The 22,365-nt window shown below is 40.7% G+C and overlaps 1 protein-coding gene across 1 annotated transcript in view; it reads left to right on the top strand.

Annotated features, from left to right (window-relative positions):
* LAMA4 (laminin subunit alpha 4) overlaps positions 1–22,365 on the top strand; it is a 150,046-nt gene that overhangs the window by 39,348 nt on the left and 88,333 nt on the right. Inside the window, exons 3-5 of the mRNA XM_074948260.1 lie at positions 7,489–7,613; positions 16,078–16,158; positions 21,289–21,503. Of these exons, the coding sequence (XP_074804361.1) occupies positions 7,489–7,613; positions 16,078–16,158; positions 21,289–21,503 (421 nt within the window). The remainder of the gene's footprint in view (positions 1–7,488; positions 7,614–16,077; positions 16,159–21,288; positions 21,504–22,365) is intronic.

Here is a 22,365-nt window from a genome sequence, read left to right as displayed (position 1 = left end):
TATTGTTCTTGTTCACCCATTTATAACCAGGTAAGGGAGCCACTGCTCCAGCTAGCTTCCTGTTTCACAGAGGTGATAGCAGGAGGGTGTTTTTACGTTTTATTAATTATGGATTCTAAAAACACAGTACAATCACAATGAGTCACTGATGTGACTAAGTTTACCCAGATAAATGTCTGAAATGTAACTAAAATCCAGCAAAGTAACAAAAAGTTTTTACATTTGTCAAGTCAACTCCCAAAAAAGAATTCTCCAAATAATTGTAAAAAAAAGTTTGGGGGGTTTGTGCTTCAAATGGTGAAAGACAACCTGGAAATGATCTTGTCATGTAGCTACAAGTGTTATTACATCATCTCAGAACATAATTATTTGTCTTCTAGGAGATAATAACTAATGTACAAAAACTGAATAAATAGTCTGGGCTATTGTGAAAATGAAAACAAAAAAAGCTGCACAGAAAAGGATGAATTATAAGAACCAAGTTCGATAAAAATGCTTTAAGAGTTCCATACCATGCAAATCCCAAAAATCAATTTGTTGATAGTGGCCTCCGGTGCATAGAAACCAAATGGAATTTGTATTGACTTCAGCTCTGAATTTGAAATCAACTAAAATTAAAACCTTATTAATGATGCCCCAAAATGCAGTGTTCATATTTTTAATTTCTACAAACATGACAATGTTATTTTAAGGTTCTATTTTTAAATCTCCTTCAACCTTATTTATAAATTATAAATCAGTCCTGTGGAGTTTCTAAAAGTGAACTGAATGTACACAGTCAATAAATCAGCAAACTCATTAGGTATTCAAGGACAAGGTATAATTGCTTATAGAGCATTGCTTTTATATATGTTACTGTAAAATTGGTGCATAGATCAATCATTTGATCCTTTAATTAAAACTGGACAGTTGCTCAATCTATTTCTAATATAGAAACACACCCAATTAGAAGAAAAGAAAGCAGTCAGCATAGTCTAAACTGCATTTATGATATATGACAGTATAGCTATCACAATAATGCTTCATCTCAAAAAAGTCATTTGTCAGCTGTGTCACACGCATTGGTAATGCGTCTACACAATACGAGACACCAACTCTCAGTGCTGACTTTAGGATATTGCCCTCAACAAATGTCAAAGGCTTCTTGTTTGTGACCTCCTTGGTTCTGACTCAGAGAGGAAACCAGTTTACAGCAGTGCTTTGTACCTTTGTTTTGGTTTACATGTACATATCAGTTGCTACATGTATGAATTTACAGTAGCTGACAAGGGTGGGACATGGTGCAGCTGCAGACAGAGTGAAACTTATTTCACCAGAATAAAGCTCAAGCAATTGGGCTTTATTGCAGACTAAATTGCATGGGATTTGGGGGAGTGAATCTCTCTTTCACCAGCACCCTTCAACCCGGAGCTGACCTAGTCATAAGAAACTCCTCCATTGTAAACTGAGACTGGAATTTGCAAAAGCAGATAGTGAAATGAAATAATCCTTTCCATTCTTCAAATTCCTTTATATTTGATCATGAATTTTATGATGGTTATGGAAGGTCATCTGCTCTGAAATTTTCTGAGTAGCAAATATAACCGAAGCAGTCAACCTGCAGCTTGTCAGAAGCAATTTGCTCTTGGTTTAGTATGTGAGTGGACTTTGTGGGGCGACTCATAGCTCGTGCTCAACAAACCAGGCTTCTACCACAATGCTGAAACACAGTAGTGCAACATTGGAGAGAGGAGGCCAGCCAGTGCTGCCTGTAGAGCAGTTTGACAATGACTTCAGCAGAGTAGTGCAGTGGTGGGAGAATTAAGAAGTGGCAAGCAGACCTGTGTGGAGCAAAGGTGTTTTTGAAATGACTTGCCAGTGACCTTTCTGAGGATATATTTAGTAATGGAGAGTAAACATTAGTCAAGGGTTAGCTCCTTACACAGAGATCATATTAGGCTACGTGGTACAAAAAGAGCAGCGTCTGGAGATAAAGCTTTGTAAGGGTGTTGATTTGTTGCTAGAAATATTACAATGCTTTGTTTTTCTAGGTGCTGTACATTTGATCCACATGCATTTGAGGTGTCTAGTGATTTGGGCAGAAAGCATTTAGAGGAACGAGAAAAACAAAAGGATCATGGGATGGGAAGCTAGAGTTACTAAGATCCATTCGTCCCTCTTATGGATTCTTTAACAATAGAGCATGTTGTCCTTTGAATGATCTGTACGTTTAAGAGTTTGGGTATACAGCTGACTGGAAAGGTTGGAAGAGATTTGGCAGCTCTGCCTTTGAGGATAATACATTCCACATGATAGCCAAGGCAGATCTGGAGAGTAGCCAATAGATCTCCATCCATCCATCAAGTAATAAAGGAAAGCAACAGGGAGTTGGCACAGCAGCTTAATAGATACTTCTGGTTTAAAGAATAGCCTTGCATCTTACAACTGATCTTTTTCCTTCTGCACAGATGTATTTCATCTGTCCAACAGTGAGGGAGACAAAGGTAATAAATATCTATGAGAGGCCTTGGAGGACTGGCTATGGCTCTTTTGATTGCAGGAATAAACCAGGCAGACATGGTCCTTCATCTGATATGGGAGGAAGGATCATCACACACTCAGAACTTTGTGTGGGTCGCTTTTTTCCACCTTATGCAGAGGCACAGGAGTGCAGTTCTCAAACATGAGGCCCACAGAGAGTCTACTCTTCACTGTGAAGGAGCAATAGCATATCTGTGGTTGGCCACAGTAATGCTTCCTGTTAATTAAGTCTCACAATTTTTAAGCCACTCTCATGACACTTTGGGCCTGAACCCCTGTTTTTTGAATGCTTGGGGCTGGCAATATTCTCTGTCTTCATTGTAGGTGGACACAAACACATCAAAATCTTGGGGAAGTTTAGATCTGGATCCAAACATTGCAGCTGAAGCCCATCTCTATAGTTGAATCAGTAAATCTAAAGAATATACAGATATGCATAGCCCTTTCCTCAGTGCACCCATGTTATTTATTTGTTTACATGCCATTTATCTGTGTTCATAATTGCTACCAGGCTGTCTCTTAGCAAGCAAAATTATTCCTATTACACTCTGTTGAAAATGTTATTTTAAGTTGAGACATCATTATCTGAATTCCTAGTGGCTTAATGCAACTTTCAAATTTTATTGATAACATACTCTTGTTCCTACTGAAATCAGGGGATTTTCTAACATAGGACAATACAGTCAGGCCACTTTGTCATCTGACTTGCTGTTGATGAAATGGTGCATGAATGATTACATACTGTAGAGGGTTTCTTCATTTAGAAGCCTTTAGAACCATGGCTTCCATTATATTTTTTTTCCATAATCTTTAAGGGACACTACTGGGTTGACTTTGGTTTTGTAAAAGCAGAAGATTGTATTAACTTGGCAAAATGCAAAACATTTGGCTTAGTATTTTAAAATTTAACACCAGTGTTTTAAAAAACTTAATAGCAGTGCATTTACCTGTATAACTTTTCAGCCTTTGTATTCCATGAACTGCACATGTAAGCCTCTAAGGTGTCTGTCTGCAGAGACAGGCAGCAATTTTGCTTTTAGTTCAGTGCACACTGTCTAGAAGAGTCTCATGGAAAATTTACTTTTCTCTTTCTGGTTTTGCATTTATTTTCTTAATCAAAACCAAAAGCCATCTGTTTGCTCCTTCTGTATGAAAAAAAAATTAAACACCAATATCAATAGACATGTTTCAATGGCTTTTTTAAAACTTCATTTGAAAGAGAAGTTGGGATTGAGGAGTTGTAACCAAATATGCCACTGGAGAATTTTTGACCCAACCAGTGCTTGGATACAGCTCTGTATGCATGCAAAGACGTATATGCGTATGCACTGGGACCAGGAGTGCTCTTCTCTATGCTTAAAGTGCATTACTACTGTGAAAAGTGACTTTATAAAAGTTCCATCATGGAGTTCCATGTTTATTGGCCCTCACAGTTATTTTTCTGTCTGATGTGCTCAGTTTTTTAAAAGAGAGAAGATGTATTTTCTAACTGTAAACGTGGCTTGGGCTGTGAGAATCAGTTATGATCCCCAGTGTCACCTTTCCCTTCAATGGTTTCACAGATTTAACTTAGTCAACAATTCTGCTGAAGACGTACAGGATCTGCATTGACTCTGCAGTGCTATAAAAGCCAAAGACTGTCTTTTTTGCCACTCAAGTAAAAAAAATATGACCCTGAATACACAAAAGGGTTCAGATCTATTGAACAAGGTAATGCTATTTTTACATAGTCACTTTTCAGAGTAGAGCCAGACTTCAAATGTCCCAAGCACTCAACTAATAGATTTATTAGGGGAGAGAGTGTGCTAACAATCTCCCTTGCGGTAGAAGAGGAACACTGCAGATATGAATATTAACACTGAGTCCCCTGCTTTCTTTCTGTGCTCATCACTGTAGCATCTGAGCACCTGGAAAACATCAATGAATTTATCCTCTCACTACCCGTATGATGTATGGACAATTGAGGCAGAGGGAGGTTAAGTGTCTTGCTGAGAGTAAAACAGGAAGTCTGTGGCAAAGCCAAGAATTGAATTTAGACCTGATTCCTAGTCTGGTGCCTTAACCACAAGGCAATTCTTCCTCTTTGATTGGAGAACAAACTTTGATTTCCCACTCTCTCATCCCTCTCCTCCAGTCAATCAAAAACACTTCTTCAGAGAATATTGCCAAATTCTACTACTTCTTTAAATTGTACTAGCCTTAAGATCTTCCACTTGCACCCCATATTTCAGCTGTTGCCTCATTTCCTCTTATACCCATTCCTGCTTCCTCTGGTATGGCTAAGCGTCTCTCCTCCCCCTACACACCATCCCTTATGCTTACAACAACCTTCCATTTAATGTACACCAAGCTCTCTCCAACTCTTCTCTCCAAACATAACTTGTGAAAAACCCTCCTGTAAAATTATGGAGAGTATTCCACTCTATAACACTAAATGCACTGCACTGCACTTGTTGGTGTATACCTAGATATAAGATCTTCAGGAAAAGTGGTGGCATTGGGATTTGGCCAGGGAAGGGGTTCTGTTAATTTGTTATTCATTTTGGTGGGGTTGTTTGTGTTTTTGCTTACCATATTTACCTGTTGTAAAACTCCATGGTGGAATTATAGCTCTGCACAAATAAATAGTGATAATTGCTGCACATTGGAATAGTTGGGCTGCATATCGCTAACTGTGGCTAAAACATGTGCAGTGACTAACTCAGACCATCTCCCAGGATTTACCCAGAATCTAAAATTATCTGGACTGCTCTTGTCAGAACCTGCATCTGCCTGAAGATCAAAGGAAGGAAGACAGGCTAAATGGTCAGCTAAATATGCAGTGTATTTGTAACTTTCACACAAGTGGCTGGCCTCTCTCTAGCTGTCAGAGGAGGCTGGTGACATCTGGATGTGGGTAAATGAAAATGACCCATCAGCGTCCTCAGAATCAGTTTATGACAACAAGTAAAGGTTCACTGTACTGTATCTGACACAAAGCATGGCTGAGAACGTCTAATCTGAGATACTGGTACTATATTTTTTATTAGAGATTTTCTGTCCTTTCATTCCTCTTTTCACAGTCTCCTGGACAAAGAGTATGGTAAAGTATGAGTTCAAGATGACCTTTCAAATCTACTGCATCGGGTGGGTTCAAAATTATATAGAATAAGCTCATCCACCCTGAATTTGGTGCTTGTGAAAGGCCAGTGTTGATTGCTCAGGCTAAATCCAAACATACTGCTTGGCAGGGCCTGCACAAGCTTCCTCTTGCAGCTCTGCTAATGCACCTGAAACCTGACCTGCAACTTCCCTGTTATTCCAGAGATTGCCAGTCACTAACTGCACAGTTATTTTGTGATGTGATTGAATATCTGCTGGAGAATATGCTGAGGAGCCAAGATAATTTATTTTAACACATGTGCCAACTTTGAACATTGTTCTCTAGAGGAACAAAGCTATTACACTAACCCAACACACAAAGTAGTTTTTTCCATACAGTGTATGTCATGGAGTTGATTCTTCACTGCCGTGCACTTTGTATTGTCATTTACATCTGAATAAAATCAGTGCAAAGTGGATGTAAAACACTACCAATGGTGTACATAGAATTCTCATCTGGGAGCATTTAACACACATATCACAAAAATCACTAGGTACAAGTGCACCCATCTTCTTTTGGGTATTCTTTTTAAAATAACTCAACTGTAGAGCATGTTTCTCTGGAAAAAAACACTCTGATGATAACTTCCGGGTACCACCCTGAAGTGGAAATGGTATCTTGTAGTTAAAGCATAAAACGCAGAGCCTGGATTCATTAATTCTGTTGTTGTCTCTATGGCATTCACGACCTTGCAATGTGGTCATAGGAAATTCATGTAACCTTTCTGTGCCTCAGTTTGCCCATCTGTAAAATTAGCAATATAATAATACTTATTCTGCCTCACAGGGGTGTGGCAGGGCTGGATTAAAATTGTTTGTAGAGTGCTTTGAGATCTTTTGATAAAAGTATTATACAAGTGCATGGTATTATAATCAGAATAAAATATTTTGGGGTAAATCCTCAGCTATGTAAATTGTATTGATTTCAATTGATGCATCATAACTTACACTGGCTGAGGTATAGTGTATTGTGCAGGGTGAGATTACTTCCTATAAATGTTGCACAATGGAGATGAAATCACTTCTTGAGAAGATGAGTGAGTTTTTGCTCCATTATTTTGTATTCCATAGAAATGCTACCAGAAAAATAATCTTGAAATTCATGAACTATTTTTTTCATATCTTAGAAAGAAAGAATATGGCAGTCTCCTAATTATTGCCTCCTCTGTTCTGAACATCTTTAAAGGGCAATGTGTAGGGATCAATCCAAATATGTAAATAACTGTTAACATTCAGGCATATTTCATTTCAGGGAAAAAATAAAAAACACCAGCCTATTAATTACCGATAACCTGCAATTTTCCATGATACTCACTTTCAGTCATCAAGTCCAAAGAATAACCCCTTTCTCTCTCAACAAGCAGGCATCTGTACTGGAATGTATTGGTAATTATATATTATACTGTATATACACCAGTGGGCAAATTTTCCTTTGTTTTGGTGCCAGGCAAGTTCAGCATTCCTTCTAGTGCCTTCAGCTTAGACAGACCTGTCCACTACCTGCAAATTCTAGCAACATCTCTGATGATATATAATGCAGCATTTGTGCTCAGGCAGTCTGCACATGTGAATGCCTTTAGTGATAGCTTTATCCTGTATGCCACTTTGTCAGCACTCCCAGGCAGACCAGTGAATTGTTCCAAATGTCTTCATTTGTACTATGCTGCCACTTACAAACTCTTTTCATTTAATCCCTCAGTACCTTGAAGGGTTCAGGCCTGGTACCAGTCCTTGTTCTGCTTGGCAGAGTACTCACCAAAGTCATCTCTGCTAGGCTTGAATTAAGTAGCACCTTCCTTTAACATTTGTCACTCTTCTTTATTGAAGGACTGCCAGAGAAACACCACTGGAAAGCATTGTGAAAAATGTCTGGATGGTTACATTGGGGACATCGTCAGAGGAGTGCCCACGTTCTGCCAGCCCTGCCCTTGCCCATTGCCATTAGTTGCCAAGTATGTAAAAGACACTTTGTTTTATTTTATTTGTGCTGATCCTTATACTTTCTGTTCTGCATTCATCTTTCAGAGCCAGGCACAATAAACCTTATTAGACTGGGGGTGAGAGAAAGACTGATGCACCTTCAAGCATAGAAAACCAAGAACATTTTCACTTGTTTACACTTATCACCAAATGAAAAGGAAAAAATGGAAAATAACATTTAGAGTCATAGAGTTTAAGGCCAGAAGGGACCGCTTGATCATCTAGTCTGACCTCCTGTATATCACAGGCTACCAACATTAAACTCAGCAACTGGAATTTTATTTAAAAGGTATGAATATTTTTTTCAGTCTCTCCCATTGATTGCTGCATTGATTGCACAAATGGGAGGAAATATTTGAACAACTTTGGGCTCTTTCTCTTTTAAATGAGAAAGGTTGTCAGTGGTGTGCTGACTTTAATAAGCTCAAAGTTAAAGCCATACCTCTTTATATGTAAAATTCCCCATGACATATGGAAAGCAGAAACTGATCAGGGAAAAACCTAGCACAGTGGTCCCCAAACTGTGGGGCGCGCCAAAGAACATTTCGGGGGATGCATGGTACAGGGGTTGGGGAGGGAGCACCACCAGCCCAGCTCCACCCCCAGATGCAGCTCCGCTCCACCCCCAGCCCAGCTCCAGCCCCAGCCCCAGCTCTACCCACAGCCCAGCTATGCTTTCATTCCCAATCCACCTCTAGCCCCAGCTCCTCCCCCATCTCCAGCTCTGCCTTCAACTCCAGCTCCCCTGCTGAGCCATCTGAGCAGTAATGGTGGGAGGGGGCGCAGACATATTCCATTACTGGTAAGGGAGGGCATGACAGGAAAAGTTTGGGCACCACTGCCTTAGCATGACACAGACCCAAGCAAATGGTAGCTTGACCTGGTTAATGAAAGCACAGAATCTGATATTTAAATTAATGCATCCAACTTCAGAAGTGGTACAAGTGACAGACAGTAACTCTAATTTCTACTAATGCATAGCCTGCTTTTGTATATGAATTTCTGAAGCCTGACAGAAAATACAGGTCCAGGCCAATAAGAGGACATTTATAGCAGTCATTATTCCCTGTGGTTTCAGAGATACCAATTAACCAGAAGATGTGGCTTTCTGTTAGAGAGCTTTAATAGCACATCAATGTCATAGCAGAAGAAATCAGCATTCAATTACTTATCACTGTATTCCATCTGAATGGATATCTATGCATATCCCATTACACTGACAGGATTATGTACCTCTAAATATTTCACTGTAGGTCAAAGACCTTTTTAGTGAGCCAGCTACTTTCTCTTTGTTTCCCATTCCACTTTCAACCAGCAGGTTTTAGTCCTTTTCTACACTGAATTTCTTTCCCTTTATTTCATGTTACTTCTTACAGTTGCTATAGGACTGCTCTTTAGCACAGCCTGAAAGTGAGAAATTTGCATTTTGTTCAGCTGCTCAGAGGCACAGGCTCAAAATCACAGCTGGGCCAAAGCTCACAGTCCCACAAAACACTTCCTGACTTTCATAAGAGCTATATGCACATGAGGACTGCAAGATGGAGAATAGCTATGACTGAAAAAACTATATTCCTGACTGGATTAGAGAGAATGCCCAAGAGAGTGAGGAGAAAGGATGTCCAATTTTTCTTCACAATTGTCTGAGCACCTACATTTTACTATATTTATGCAAGGCCATCCAGGTGAATGAGTTCACATGGGAATTGTGTTATTTATTCATGTCGCTAACTGAGACAATAGCAAGAACACATAAGTAGAAACAGAACAGTCAGACAGCTCCTTTGTTCAATAAATGAAATTGAATTTTTTTCATATGGCTGTTTGCCACACAAAAGCCATTTCAGGGTGCAGAGCACAGTTTCCTTGAACAACATCCAGATTTTCGTGGGACACGATAGCATCCTTATCCTTTTGCATATGTTTTATCTGTGGCACCATAAAATAGAGATGTATTAAAGTTGTGCTGGGAGAACATGGAAGTATAGGGCTGGCCCCCAGCTGAAGTAAATCAGTGTAATTCCATTGGTTTCACTGAAGCTATACTGATTTATACCAGCTGAAGATCTGGCCCAATCTCCCCCAACTGCCCTTCTTTACTAGGGAGTCCTTTATTTCAAACCTAAATTTATCTCCATTCCATGCTTTACTTTCATTGCGGTAAATTATATTTACCTCAGAAATACAGAAACATGAGGTTATCGGAAGTATTATCTATGCTAAAAGAAAAGGAGTACTTGTGGCACCTTAGCGACTAACCAATTTATTTGAGCATAAGCTTTCCTGAGCTACAGCTCACTTCATCGGATGCATAAAGTGGAAAATACAGTGAGGAGATTTATATACACACAGACCATGAAAAAATACACATTGTAAGGAGAGTGATCACTTAAGATGAGCTATTACCAGCAGGAGAGTGGGGTGGGGGGAGAGAAAACCTTTTGAAGCGATAATCAAGGTGGGCCATTTCCAGCACGTTTCCAGGAGTTAACAAGAACGTCTGAGGAACAGTGGGGGGACGGAGGGGAGGAATAAACAAGGGGAAATACTTTTACTTAGTATAATGACTCAACCACTCCCAGTCTCTATTCAAGCCTAAGTTAATTGTATCCAATTTGCAAATTAATTCCAATTCAGCAGTCTCTCGTTGGAATCTGTTTTCGAAGTTTTTTTTGTTGAAGAATAGTCACTCTTAGATCAGAAATCTAGTGACCAGAGAGATTGAACTGTTCTCCGACTGGTTTATGAACGTTATAATTCTTCACATCTGGTCTATGTCCATTTATTCTTTTACGTAGAGACTGTCCAGTTTGACCAATGTACATGGCAGAGGGGCATTGCTGGCACATGATGGCATATATCACATTGGTAGATGTGCAGGTGAACGAGCCTCTGATAGTGTGGCTGATGTGATTAGGCCCTATGATGGTGTCCCTTGAATAGATATGTGGGCACAGTTGGCAACGGGCTTTGTTGCAAGGATAGGTTCCTGGGTTAGTGGTTCTGTGGTGTGGTTGCTGGTGAGTATTTGCTTCAGGTTGGGGGGCTGTCTGTAGGCAAGGACTGGCCTGTCTCCCAAGATTTGTGAGAGTGATGAGTCGTCCTTCAGGATAGGTTGTAGATCCTTGATAATGCATTGGAGAGATTTTAGTTGGGGGCTAGCCGTCACCTTCAACCTTAATTTGCAAATTGGATACAATTAACTTAGGCTTGAATAGAGACTGGGAGTGGTTGAGTCATTATACTAAGTAAAACTATTGTTTTACTTGTTCTTGTTAACTCACGAAAGCTTATGCTCAAATAAATTGGTTCGTCTCTAAGGTGCCACAAGTACTCCTTTTCTTTTTGCGAATATAGACTAACACGGCTGCTACTCTGAAACCTGTATCTATGCTAAGGGGATGAATCTTGGCATTTATGGCTTGTTTACATGGCAAGTTACTGCACAGCAAGTGAATTTATAGTGCACCAGCTTATCATGCAATAACACCCACGTAGACATTGCTGAGGTGCAGTGAAAGTCCCAGAATGCAGCTTGGCATATTACACTTTCAAGCAGCAGAATGCTAAATCCTATTCCAAAATGTTCACTGCACTGTAGCAGGATCCACATAGCAAGTTACTACATGGCAAGCTAGAGTAGATTCACACCCTGACTTGGTGAGCAGGAACTCATTGTGTAGACAAGCCCTACGCTTCTGCATGAGTAACTGTCTTGTGTCTTTCATTTGGGCTCTTTGGATGAAACTCTGTCCCTTTTTAAAATCAATGACAAAACTCCTGTTAACTTCAATGGAGCCAGGATTTCATCCCTGGCCTGTAAGTATCCTCCCATTTTGGTGCTGTCTTGCTACTGAAGTTTATGTACCTTAAAATTACTAAAAGCTGTAAGAGGTGGTCCTGCTTCCACTGAATTCAATGGGAGTTTTAGCTCTGACTTCAGTGGAAGCAGGAGCAAGCCCATGTACTATAATAATCTGTTTTAGCTTTTACCTGTGACACTATTTCCACATAATACATGACAAGGACTTACTAATAAATAATACCAAATTAAATCTGAAGTTTTTTAAGTGTACCCTAACCCCTAAATCTACTTCAAACCTAAACTACAAAACTAAAAAGTTGTTTTTCTTAGTGTGAGTGATTACAGTGTTACAGAAGTATTTAAATTGCTCTGCAACTTTACTCTCAGAATTGTTATGTTCATACCCTATCATCTTGACAGTTATTAGTAGGGCTGGCCACTAAACAAGAATTCCATTTCACAAAATGAAGTTTCACCATTTATTTACAGTCCAATTTTGAATGAAATGGAGACCTTTCAAACATTTTTAAAAAGAGAGAGAGAGAGAGAGACCCACCCCAGTAGTTTGGAAGCTCAAGCTGTGGAAAATCCACGTTCAGGTCCTTTCTCCACATCAGGCAAAGATTGGACTTGAACCTACCAGATGGGGGCCTTACCACCAGACTATTTGGGTCTTTCTCTGAAACTCCATCTTGGACCCGAGAAACTTTTTTCCATTGAAACCAATATGTTCCCATGAAATGTTTTTTTGGTTTCAACAAATTGACATTTTCTGATGAAAAAGCCTTTAATCAGAAAATTCCTGTTGAGCTCTAATTATTAGTGATTCTGTATTTTCACTCAAATAAGTCATATGCTTACTAAATAAGAAATTACTATACTGTTAGAAAAGGAATCTCTGCCAGTCTTACATCAAAATGTCTATTTAAATGCTTTCTGTGTCTACTGGAATGTTATATCTAACATTTGGCTCCTGTTACTTTTATTGTGTAGGGGCTAATTGGCCTTTGTTCCCCTTTATACTAGCATATTATATTTTTCCTAATTGGCTACACACCTTCCTTTCAGCTACAGCTTTATTGTTCATTGTCCCATTAGCTTTTCTGAAAGGATTGTATCTGAGCCTAAATTACCATTTTTAGGGAGTGAAGAACAATCATTCCTAGTTTAAAGACACTCACCTAAAATTACTGCCTGTTGTTGGTGATGAAAACCTTATTGTCTTGCCATACCAGTCCCCACTACCTTGACTCCTCTCCTATTTCAGACTACTAGAGTGAACGAAGCCCAGAACTCAAAGTAATAATATCATAGCCCATTTTGCAACATATTGGAGTTTAAATGCTGATTGCCTGTAATGGGCAAGGACTGTCTGTATATACAGCACCTAGCACACAGGGATCCTGACCTCAGGTGAGGCCTCTAGAACAAGGGAGGGCAAACTACGGCCCGTGGGCCAGATCCAGCCCTCAGGGCTTTCAATCCAGCATGCAGGATTGCCAGCCCTGTGGCGCAGCGGGGCTAAGGCCGGCTCCCTGCCTGCCCTGGCCCAGTGCAGCTCCCAGAAGCGGCCGGCACCACGTCCCTGCAGCCCCTGGGGGGGGGGGGGGGGGCAGATGGCTCCGTGCACTGCCCTCACCTGCAGGCACCACCCCCCACAACTCCCATTGACCGGGAACGTGGAATCGCAGCTTCAGGGGTGGTTCCTACAGGGAGAGCTGCTTGCCCCACCCCACCCCCAGGAGCCACTGCCAGATATACTGGCCACTTCTGGGAGTGGCGTGGGGCCAGGGCAGGCAGGGAGCCTGCCTTAGCGCACTGCGCACTGCTGCCACCCTGGAGCAACTTGAGGTAAGCGGCACCAGGCTGGAGCCCGCACCCTGAACCCCTCCTGCACCCCACACCTCTGCCCTGAGCCCCCTAACCGCTGCCTTGAGCCCCCGCCACACCCCTTCTGCACCCCAACCCTCTGCCCTGAGCCCCCTCCTGCACTCCGCACCCCCTCCTGCACCCAACCCCCTTCCATGAGCCCCCTTCCACACTCTTTACCCCCTCCTGCACCCCAAACCCCTGCCCTGAGCCCCTGACGCCCTGCCCTGAGCCCCCTACCACACCCCACACCCCTCCTGAACCCCAACCCCCTGCCCTGAGCCCCTTCCTGCACACCACACCCCACACTCCCTCTCGCACCCCAACCTCCTGCCCCAGCCCTACATTCATGGCCCTGCATACAATTTCCCCAACTAGATGTGGCCCTCGGGCCAAAAAGTTTGCCCACCCGGCTCTAGAAGCTACTGATATGCAAACAATAAATATTAAATTATTATATTTATGTTGTAATCTTCAGGCTCAAACAACAGGGTTCAGAGAGATACATCCTTTTTTCTTTTTTATCATTTCACCTTATTCTTACTCTATTTATAGTAAAACAAGAAGGTGCCTCCACCAAGAAGTTACCAAGGCTTTAAAGAGGAAATATACAGACGATATTGCTTTCTACTCCATTTTTCAACAAAAGTTTTATCCCTAGAAATAACATAACCAATGGATTCATAACACTCAAACAGACAGACCAACTCTGCATCCAAATCTCTAAGCTGACAGAATCATTAGATCCACTGTTGTTCTTGAGATTCATTTGTATGGCTTTAGTTTTTTGTCTGGCCAGAATATCTTCATATCTGCTATCCTGGGAACTTTTGTAATAGTTCCCATTAAGTGAAATGACATCTCTTTGGAAAAATTGGATGGAGGCTAGCAGATGTTACTTAATTTTAAACCTCAGGGAATGTTATGACCTTTAAAAAAAAAACCTAAAGAAATATAAAGACCCAGGAAGACTTTGGTCATACTTCATAACTTAAATCCACAAAGTAATAACTTCAAATGTTTTAAGGAATTAGCCTGTATACCGGAAGAGAGGAAACTGCCAAAGTATTGTAATTTTCTTGGCATGTTCACATCAAAATGTTACAGAAGATAATCTGGGAATTTCATCAAGAGAGTCTCATTTTAAATTCTGTCTGGTTGTATAAATGTCTCCAAACAAGGCCAACAGATCGTTGACTTTACTCTGGAAAACATTAGCTTTGAAATACTGATGGGAACAGAAACAGTGAAGGAACTATTTATACACTTTTATTGTTGCTTGTTCCTGGGACTAGTACATGGACCAGATTCTCATCCCCTGTTCTGGCCCCTTTGTATAGCCTGAGCTACACAACGGGGATGGAATCTGGCCACATATGCCCAACTGAGAATGTCCCTGTGCTAGGGGAGCTCTCAACTGGCATAAAGCTGTCAGAGCCAGTTCCTACACAAACCACTCACTAATCCAGGCAAAGGCAGTGTGTTGGGAAAAGTACACTTTGTGGTGCTCTGCTCTCTCTGCTAGTTCTCAGCTGGCACATAGTACTTTGAGGGCAATAGCCAACTAAGATAAATTAGAATAAGATTAGGCCAAGAACCAAGGAGCATGCAGTTAAAGAATCATGGAGCTGTAATTGGTTCCCTGACAACCTTCCTGCTCCCTGCCCGTGCTGAATGGGTGTCAGTGCAGGAAAGAATCTGGCCCCATATTTTCCAAACTCACTAAGAATGTCTTTAGAATTGTGTGCCCATTTTTGTCTGTAACTGTATCTAAGACACATCGTCCTGATTCAATTGTGCAAGGTTTGGTACTTTTCCTGTCTTTACGAACCAAGTTGTGGTCATTTTTAGGGGCTAACCTACATTTCAAATAATTTTTGTTTTGCATATTGTAACATGGTTATTTGTTTATTTTAAGAAACTGAAACTTGATTCTGAAAATTAAAGACCACAAGGGGTAAAGGAAGCTATGATGTTAGAATAACATGCTGTTAAAAATCCCGGCACAGAACCCCCACCACAAGCAGCACAAACTGGCACCCTGGCTGGCAGTCTCAGCAGAGGCCAAGGGTTGAACAGAATTGTAGACTAATCTCCTGGAGGTGGTAGAGTAGATCCCTGGCTGGTGCAAATCATCATCGTTCCATTGACTTCAATGGAAATCAATTGAACTATTCCAAATTACACCATCTGAGGATCTACTCTGATTCCTACAGGACGCCTTTGAGACAGTCTGTGGGGATTGTGTAAGGAAACTTACACTGCCGCTGCCTGTACTGTACCTTTCCTATTGTACCTTTCCTATGGTTAAATATAAGATTTTAGTTCCCAAAGAACTTGATCCAACATATTTCAAAAACAACAGGTTAGTTTAAACATTCTGAAATAAAATAGAGGAGACAAGTTCACAGGAAATATAAGAATCACTGTATAATCTGGAAAGAACGCAAGTTCCTTATTTATAATATATGTATAGAAGCATATAAGTATGTCTGAGCTAGGCTGCAAGAAGGAAGTCTGCATCTTTTTACGATTTATATAGTGCTGTAGGTATGCATGGTTTTTATAGGTGAAAATAAAAAGACCAGGTGTAGTGTACCTTCAGCTCCTATTGACCTCAGTAGGAACTGAGGGCACTCAGCTCCAAGTAGGATCGGCCCAAAGGTCATATAAATAACAAATGTTCACAAAATACAGCATGTGTACATAGGCTATTAATAAGTGTTGGCTGCCCTGATTGATTTTTTTTTTATATGCAATTCTAGTTTTGCAGTTTCCTGTCACAGAAAAAGTGGGGTAGTGCGCTGTGTCTGTAAAGAAAACTATGCAGGACCCAACTGTGAAAGGTAAGCAGACTAGTAGTATGAATGGCTGGTCAAGTTTGCCAATGTTCCAAAGCCCTTAAGAGAGTTTCACACATTGGGGAGAATTTTTCTGTGCTTGACATTCAGTGAATTATATTATGTCTGTCTGCCTAAGGGCCTGATCTTGCACTGAAACCAATAGAAGTTTGCCACTGACTTCAACAGGTGCAGGAGAAAGACCTGCATTTTATATTTTTTGTCTAGGTAATGCATTTTATCTTCATGAAACCAGCTTCTTCAAAGGAACAGAATTGTAGTATGCTGGATACAACTAGCAGCTGAATTTAAAATTAGCAATATGCCTCCTATATCCCCTTTCCTAAAAAAAAAATGGTAGTTCTACCAGTGAATTTTTTTCAGAACCAGAGAGAAATCATAATATCTGATCAAATTATTAACAAGCAGATATATATTTATTATTTAAACTTGGAATACATTTCAAATGATACATCTCAATAAAAAGTGAATTGAGCAATCCTGGTCAAGCTCTCAGATTGTCAGATTGTCTATATGTCCTCAAACGATTTCTGCTACTACATATCAAGAATGACAGTGTATACAAACAAACAGAGCTATATAGTACAATGCAATTTAATCTTGTGAAGTACCAGCTTCTGTTATGCTTATTCACAGTGAAAGTGTGACGTTAATATGTGACGTTCCATTGAAGTCAATGGAGACCTCTTTACGCTGCCACTTGCATAAGGTCATTGAGGATATAAGTTAAAGTTGCTCTAATTTACAACGGGGCTGAGTAGCACAAGATATGGAGGCCTCATCTGGCTCTGGCTCCCCATCCCATCCTTTGTACCCAGTAAGATCTCTGGTGTTACAGAGAATTCAGTCGATTAACTCCAATGGAAGATTGTGTGCAACCAGTGCATAACTGGACTACGAATGAGGGGAAAAATGGATGCCAAGTATGCAAAGGAGAGAGTTGTGTGTAAAGAGCAAGGAAACAAATGAGATTTTGTCACAAAGTAAAAGCTACAGTTACCTCCTAAATAAAATAATTTCTTGTAAATGCAAGTAACTCAAAGTGTCAATATACTACCTTTTGAACCTTTAAAGTGGCCACAGTTACAATTTTACAAGTAAAGCTACTGCAGATGGAGAGCATAAAAATGAAATAAACTTGTTTCCAGTCTGACTATATACTGTTATTCTTCTGGAATGTCATATATGCAAACGTAGGACAATATAGACAATTAAAAGCTTGGTAAGATTTCTCACTGGTTATTAAAATGTCACACTAGACTACAAATGAATGAAGTTCTGTGAAAAGGGTAACAGACATATTTCTATTCAGAGTGGCAGAAAAGGATAATGTCAGCTTACTTTATCTGGTTTCTAATAGCCACTGGCCAGCTTTTCGTGTACCAGAGGGAAAAGATAAGAGCAGGCAAAGGAGAAGAAAGGAAGAAGAAAGCAGTTAGCCCAAGTCAGTGAGGGCAAGTTAGTTAAGTGATTAGTAATGGTGGATGGATCTTTTCTCTTCTAGGCTGTTAATTGCAATCCAATCTATGTCGGCAGTAATGAAAAGTCTTTATCTTCTGATGGCTATATATGGGGCCTGGATGAAATGAGGTGGTGGTCACCATCCTGTTCCAAGAGGACCCTCTCACTGAGCACTAGCTAGTATTCTTCATTGGTAATCTCAGTTGTCAGACTAGTGATTCAGTTGGTGTGGAGAGTGACTTTCTCTCTTTCCCCGGGGAGTGTGCAGGAATAAAAATTTGAAACTTTTCGAGGGGCATGTTCTGTGCCCCGGCCACAGTCCCAGGACCAGAGGAGCTTGCTGTCCTCCCTGTGGCCCCGTGTCTGGAGGAGTTTACTCACTCACTCTCCCTGCAAAGCCCAGGGGCTGGAGGAGCTGTCAGCACCTGCTATGGCCCCGGGGCCAGAGGAGTTCTGTGCCCCTGCTGATTATTGGGGGATCCCGTGCCTCTGCTTCCCCCCACACACCCTGTGCATGCCCCTACTCTCTCCCATAGGAGATCCTTTATATTGGTGAGGGGATACATGTCCAGGGCAGTGCTGGGCTGTTTGGACTCTACCACATGTGCAGACATGGAAGACCGATAAAGGTTGCTAATCTGGCACTTTTCAGTTTTTGACCTTTAATTTCCACAAGATCACATGTAAATGTTACTTTAGGCCCATGTCATGCCTGCCCGTGACATGGTGTACAGTGGGGGTGGAGCACAAAGATTTTTACTCCCTTCCTATGTAACAGCCATGTTACAGCCCCTGCACTCTGAGGTGCACAAGTACTGATCCCGGCCTACTTTCCTGATCCCTGGGGACTGCCCAGGACCTCAAAAGGGCCAAGGTGGAATCAGACCTGTTCCCACCCCTCTGTACAGGCCTAAGGAATGTGACTGGCACTTCAGGGTAGTAAGCGGCAGGACGTGAAGGGATGTAACAGCATGTGTGCTCTTGCAGTGCACTGGGAAGCAAGCTGCCTCATTTCCTCTGGCTTCTGTGTGAGAGGTTTTCTTGTTCTGCTCGGGAGGCTTGGCACAGAACTGCCTGACTTATTCTTCAGTTAGTTCCAACACGTAATGTTGGGAAACCATGGAGATTTTTGCTATGAATTGTGAAAATGACCTCTCAATCCCCAAGTGTAAAGTTGTGAGCGAGTGAAATCCTTTTGTTCATTGCTTTAAAAAATGAGGCATTATGGCAGTAACAAATGAAATCCAGTTTTTGTTATTTTCTAATTATTACAAGCTTCTCTATAGAAAAAGTGCCTTGGCATCCATGGTGGACAGAGAGGAAAGGTTCCATTGCCACGGTTACTGGAGGGGAAATTAACATCTTACCCGCCAATAATCACAGGAAATAAAAATGCCTGGAGGTAAAATAGAGAGAATTTGTTAACTTCATTATTTCAACAATGAGACGTTGAAAAATCACATGGAAATGAAAATATTTTTATTTAGCAGTGAAGAGTCATTTATCGGGACATGACAGGAATGGAGAAGGCCTTTTCTTTGGAGCTTTCCTTGGGACATAAAGTAAGGAGATGGAGCAGTGTATTTCTGTCCAAGTTTCCTTGCTTTTCTCATTCAGTGCCAACATTCAGAGGAGTTGGATGCAATCCAAGTCAATGTTATGTGACATGGGGAAGTGAAAGTGACACATGCGCATTTTCAGCTCTGAACGTTTCTGTCCATTTTAAACAGCTATTCCAGCTGATAAGCTATGGCTAATAGAAGTGAGGCAGACAGTCATAAAAAACAGCAGTTACCTCCATGCCCACAAACACATGAGTGGGAATGAGACTGCATGGCTGTACACATTTCTGTCATGTATAAAGCTGCACTTCAACTGAACAGTGTATTTCAGAGAAGAAAAACTGAGCACCTCATCTTCATTATAAGGAATGTCCTGTGGTAATGGCATACAGAGTCTTTTACCTGGAGGCCATTAATTTAAATCTAGCTCAGGTTAGCAGTGTCCAAGTGTTATTTCTATTGGAGTTTTGTTCTGTGGCCTATATGAAACGATTTGGTAGTCACACAACACTTACTGGTAGATGGGTGACCACATGAAAAACCTCTAACTAGATTTTTTTTTTTAAGGGGAAAATGTGAAAATACAAAAAAATTCAACCAGTTCTACTGATGGTCAAAAAATTAGAGGAATTTTTTCCTGTCTATATTTCAAACTTCAGAATGTTGTTGACATTTGAAAAATATTGGCTAGCTCCACTAGCTGGTACTAACTGAGGGCGTGAAAAGCCTTTAAAAGACTGTCAGCATGACTGGATCGCGGCATTGCTATCTTTACCAATGGAATGCCTGTGCTTGACTAGCAATATTGAACTGGAAGGGTGAATACCATGGCAAAATTCCCTCCGGAAACAGTTACTGCCACGCTTTGATGCAGAGAAGTGGCACAAGTGACATACTGTCCCTAACTCCTGAAGCTGAACACAATTTCTTTTCACTCCAAACTTGGGCCCATGTGGATGAGACACTATGGGCCTAATTCTGCCCTTACACCAGTGTAAATTGGGAGTATCTCCATGGAAAACAGTGGAGCTAAACTGATGATGATGAGAGAAGAATCAGGCTGTATATCATTACAACTGAATTCAGATCGCTGCTATGGTGACACATAACCATGGAGCCTGGCTTTATTATTTATCTCTAAGTCACCAAAATGACAGACCATTTTTCTTACTGTCAGGTTATCCTAGTAGTTCATGCACATGGACATGCACTTCACTGACAAAGGCAATTAATTCAAGCAGTTTAAAGTCAGTTTGAATTATATGGAAATGCTTTTCATTTTATGTACGATTTTATTGTGGGAGTTTAGGATGTGAGTATAGTCAAAGCACTGATGAGGAAGCTCAAGGCAATCAGAACTCCTTTCTTCTTTCACAAAAAAAAACAAACCAAACAAATGTAGAGAGAGGCCAAAATCAGAACGATCTGCCCAAATCTCCCAAGTTTGTAGCATACTGATAAAATGAAATGTGGATTTGAGTAAAATCTTGTTTAGGTTTTATCAAAATCTGACTGAGGTTTTGCAAAACTCCAGTTGCCCCATCATAGAGATTGGCAAACACCAAACCATTTTACAGAGATCCTTTCTGCTATGAACTTAGATAGAGGAGATAAAATGGACTCTGAATCTGGACTTCCCCGGGTTGTTTTTGCAACATGAAAGCTGACCTCCTCTGCCCGTCTCCCATATAATGCAAGATAGTTCATGAAGTCCGAAGCTGTTAATGAATAAAATAAACACCAGAATTGCTGAGTGACCTGCCAAGATAGTTTTGTGATGCTTTCAAAAAGCACTGTGTAACAAACATTTTCATTGCTAAAGAAACAGACAAAAAAATATGGACTGAAGTAATCATGAACTAGAAGTGTTCTAGATGCAGTACTTGTTCCTCAATGCCACAGAGCTATAAATCCCTAGATAGATTTAGAATTAGATTAGATTACAAAACATCTGTCATAATTTAAATTTTGTTCACTAGCACTTGCAGAATGTCACCATCAATTCCTGGTGGCCTAATAAGGACAGAAAAATGATACAGCAGAGGGGAAAGTGATCATTATTAATCATCTTTGGGCTTGGATTTCTTCTCAGGTGTGCTCCAGGTTACTATGGAAATCCCTTGCTGATTGGAAGCACTTGTAAAAAATGTGACTGCAGTGGAAACTCAGATCCTAACCTAATCTTCGAGGATTGTGATGAAGTGACAGGCCAGTGCCACAACTGCTTGCGCAATACAACAGGGTTCAAGTGTGAACAATGTGCTCCTGGCTATTATGGAGATGCCAGAACAGCTAAAAACTGTACAGGTATTGTATTGTGTTAGTAATATATACTATCGTGTAGTTAAAGTATAGTATAGTACAAATATAGTGCTTCACTCTTGCCCCATTCCCCATTTCATCCACTAAAAAGAACAGCAATTTTGTAATATCACCGGTCATTAAAATGTCATTATTAGGATTCAGAGTTAAATGCCCAATGAGATTAATGAGTGTCTAGGTAATCTACACCTGTTGACTCTTTGATTCAAGCTCTTTGTACACTTAGGAAGATAATTCTATATTCGTTACACTCTGATCACATTTAGAAGGTTTTCTTTGCAACCATGAAGGCTAGAAATTTATTATTTAATAATAGTTTAGATTTTGCAGAATCTGAATAGGCTATGTAGGCTACATGGATATATCAAGAAATGGACTGGTGCTTGAGATCTCTGGTGTCACATATATAGAAAGACACACCCACACATCTTTCTACCGCACACATGTATACTGTGAAAATACAGATGACCACATATCAGTAAACTAAAGCTCACGTCTCACTGTAGTTTTTGGCAGTACAGTACTGTCTTAACTACAGTTATTTTGACCTGAGCAGCTAATCAAAATTCAGGGCCTTCTAGGTTGTTAAAATTGGAAATAGAAATTGACAATTGATTCTGGTATTTTCTTTGATGCAATCTTGTTTATTTACAAGGAATGCACACAGTCCTCCTTCTCCCAATGCAGGAGGAAGCAAAAAAAACAAAAGAAGGGTTTCTTAGGATACATAGAATCATAGAATATCAGGGTTGGAAGGGACCTCAGGAGGTCATTTAGTCCAACCCCCTGCTCAAAGCAGGACCAATCCCCAACTAAATCATCCCAGCCAGGGCTTTGTCAAGCCTGA

Source organism: Natator depressus, chromosome 3 (assembly GCF_965152275.1).
Source record: "Natator depressus isolate rNatDep1 chromosome 3, rNatDep2.hap1, whole genome shotgun sequence".
Lineage (NCBI taxonomy): Eukaryota > Metazoa > Chordata > Testudines > Cheloniidae > Natator > Natator depressus.
Note: the sequence above shows the minus strand (reverse complement) of the source record. Positions and strands in the feature narration are given on the sequence as shown.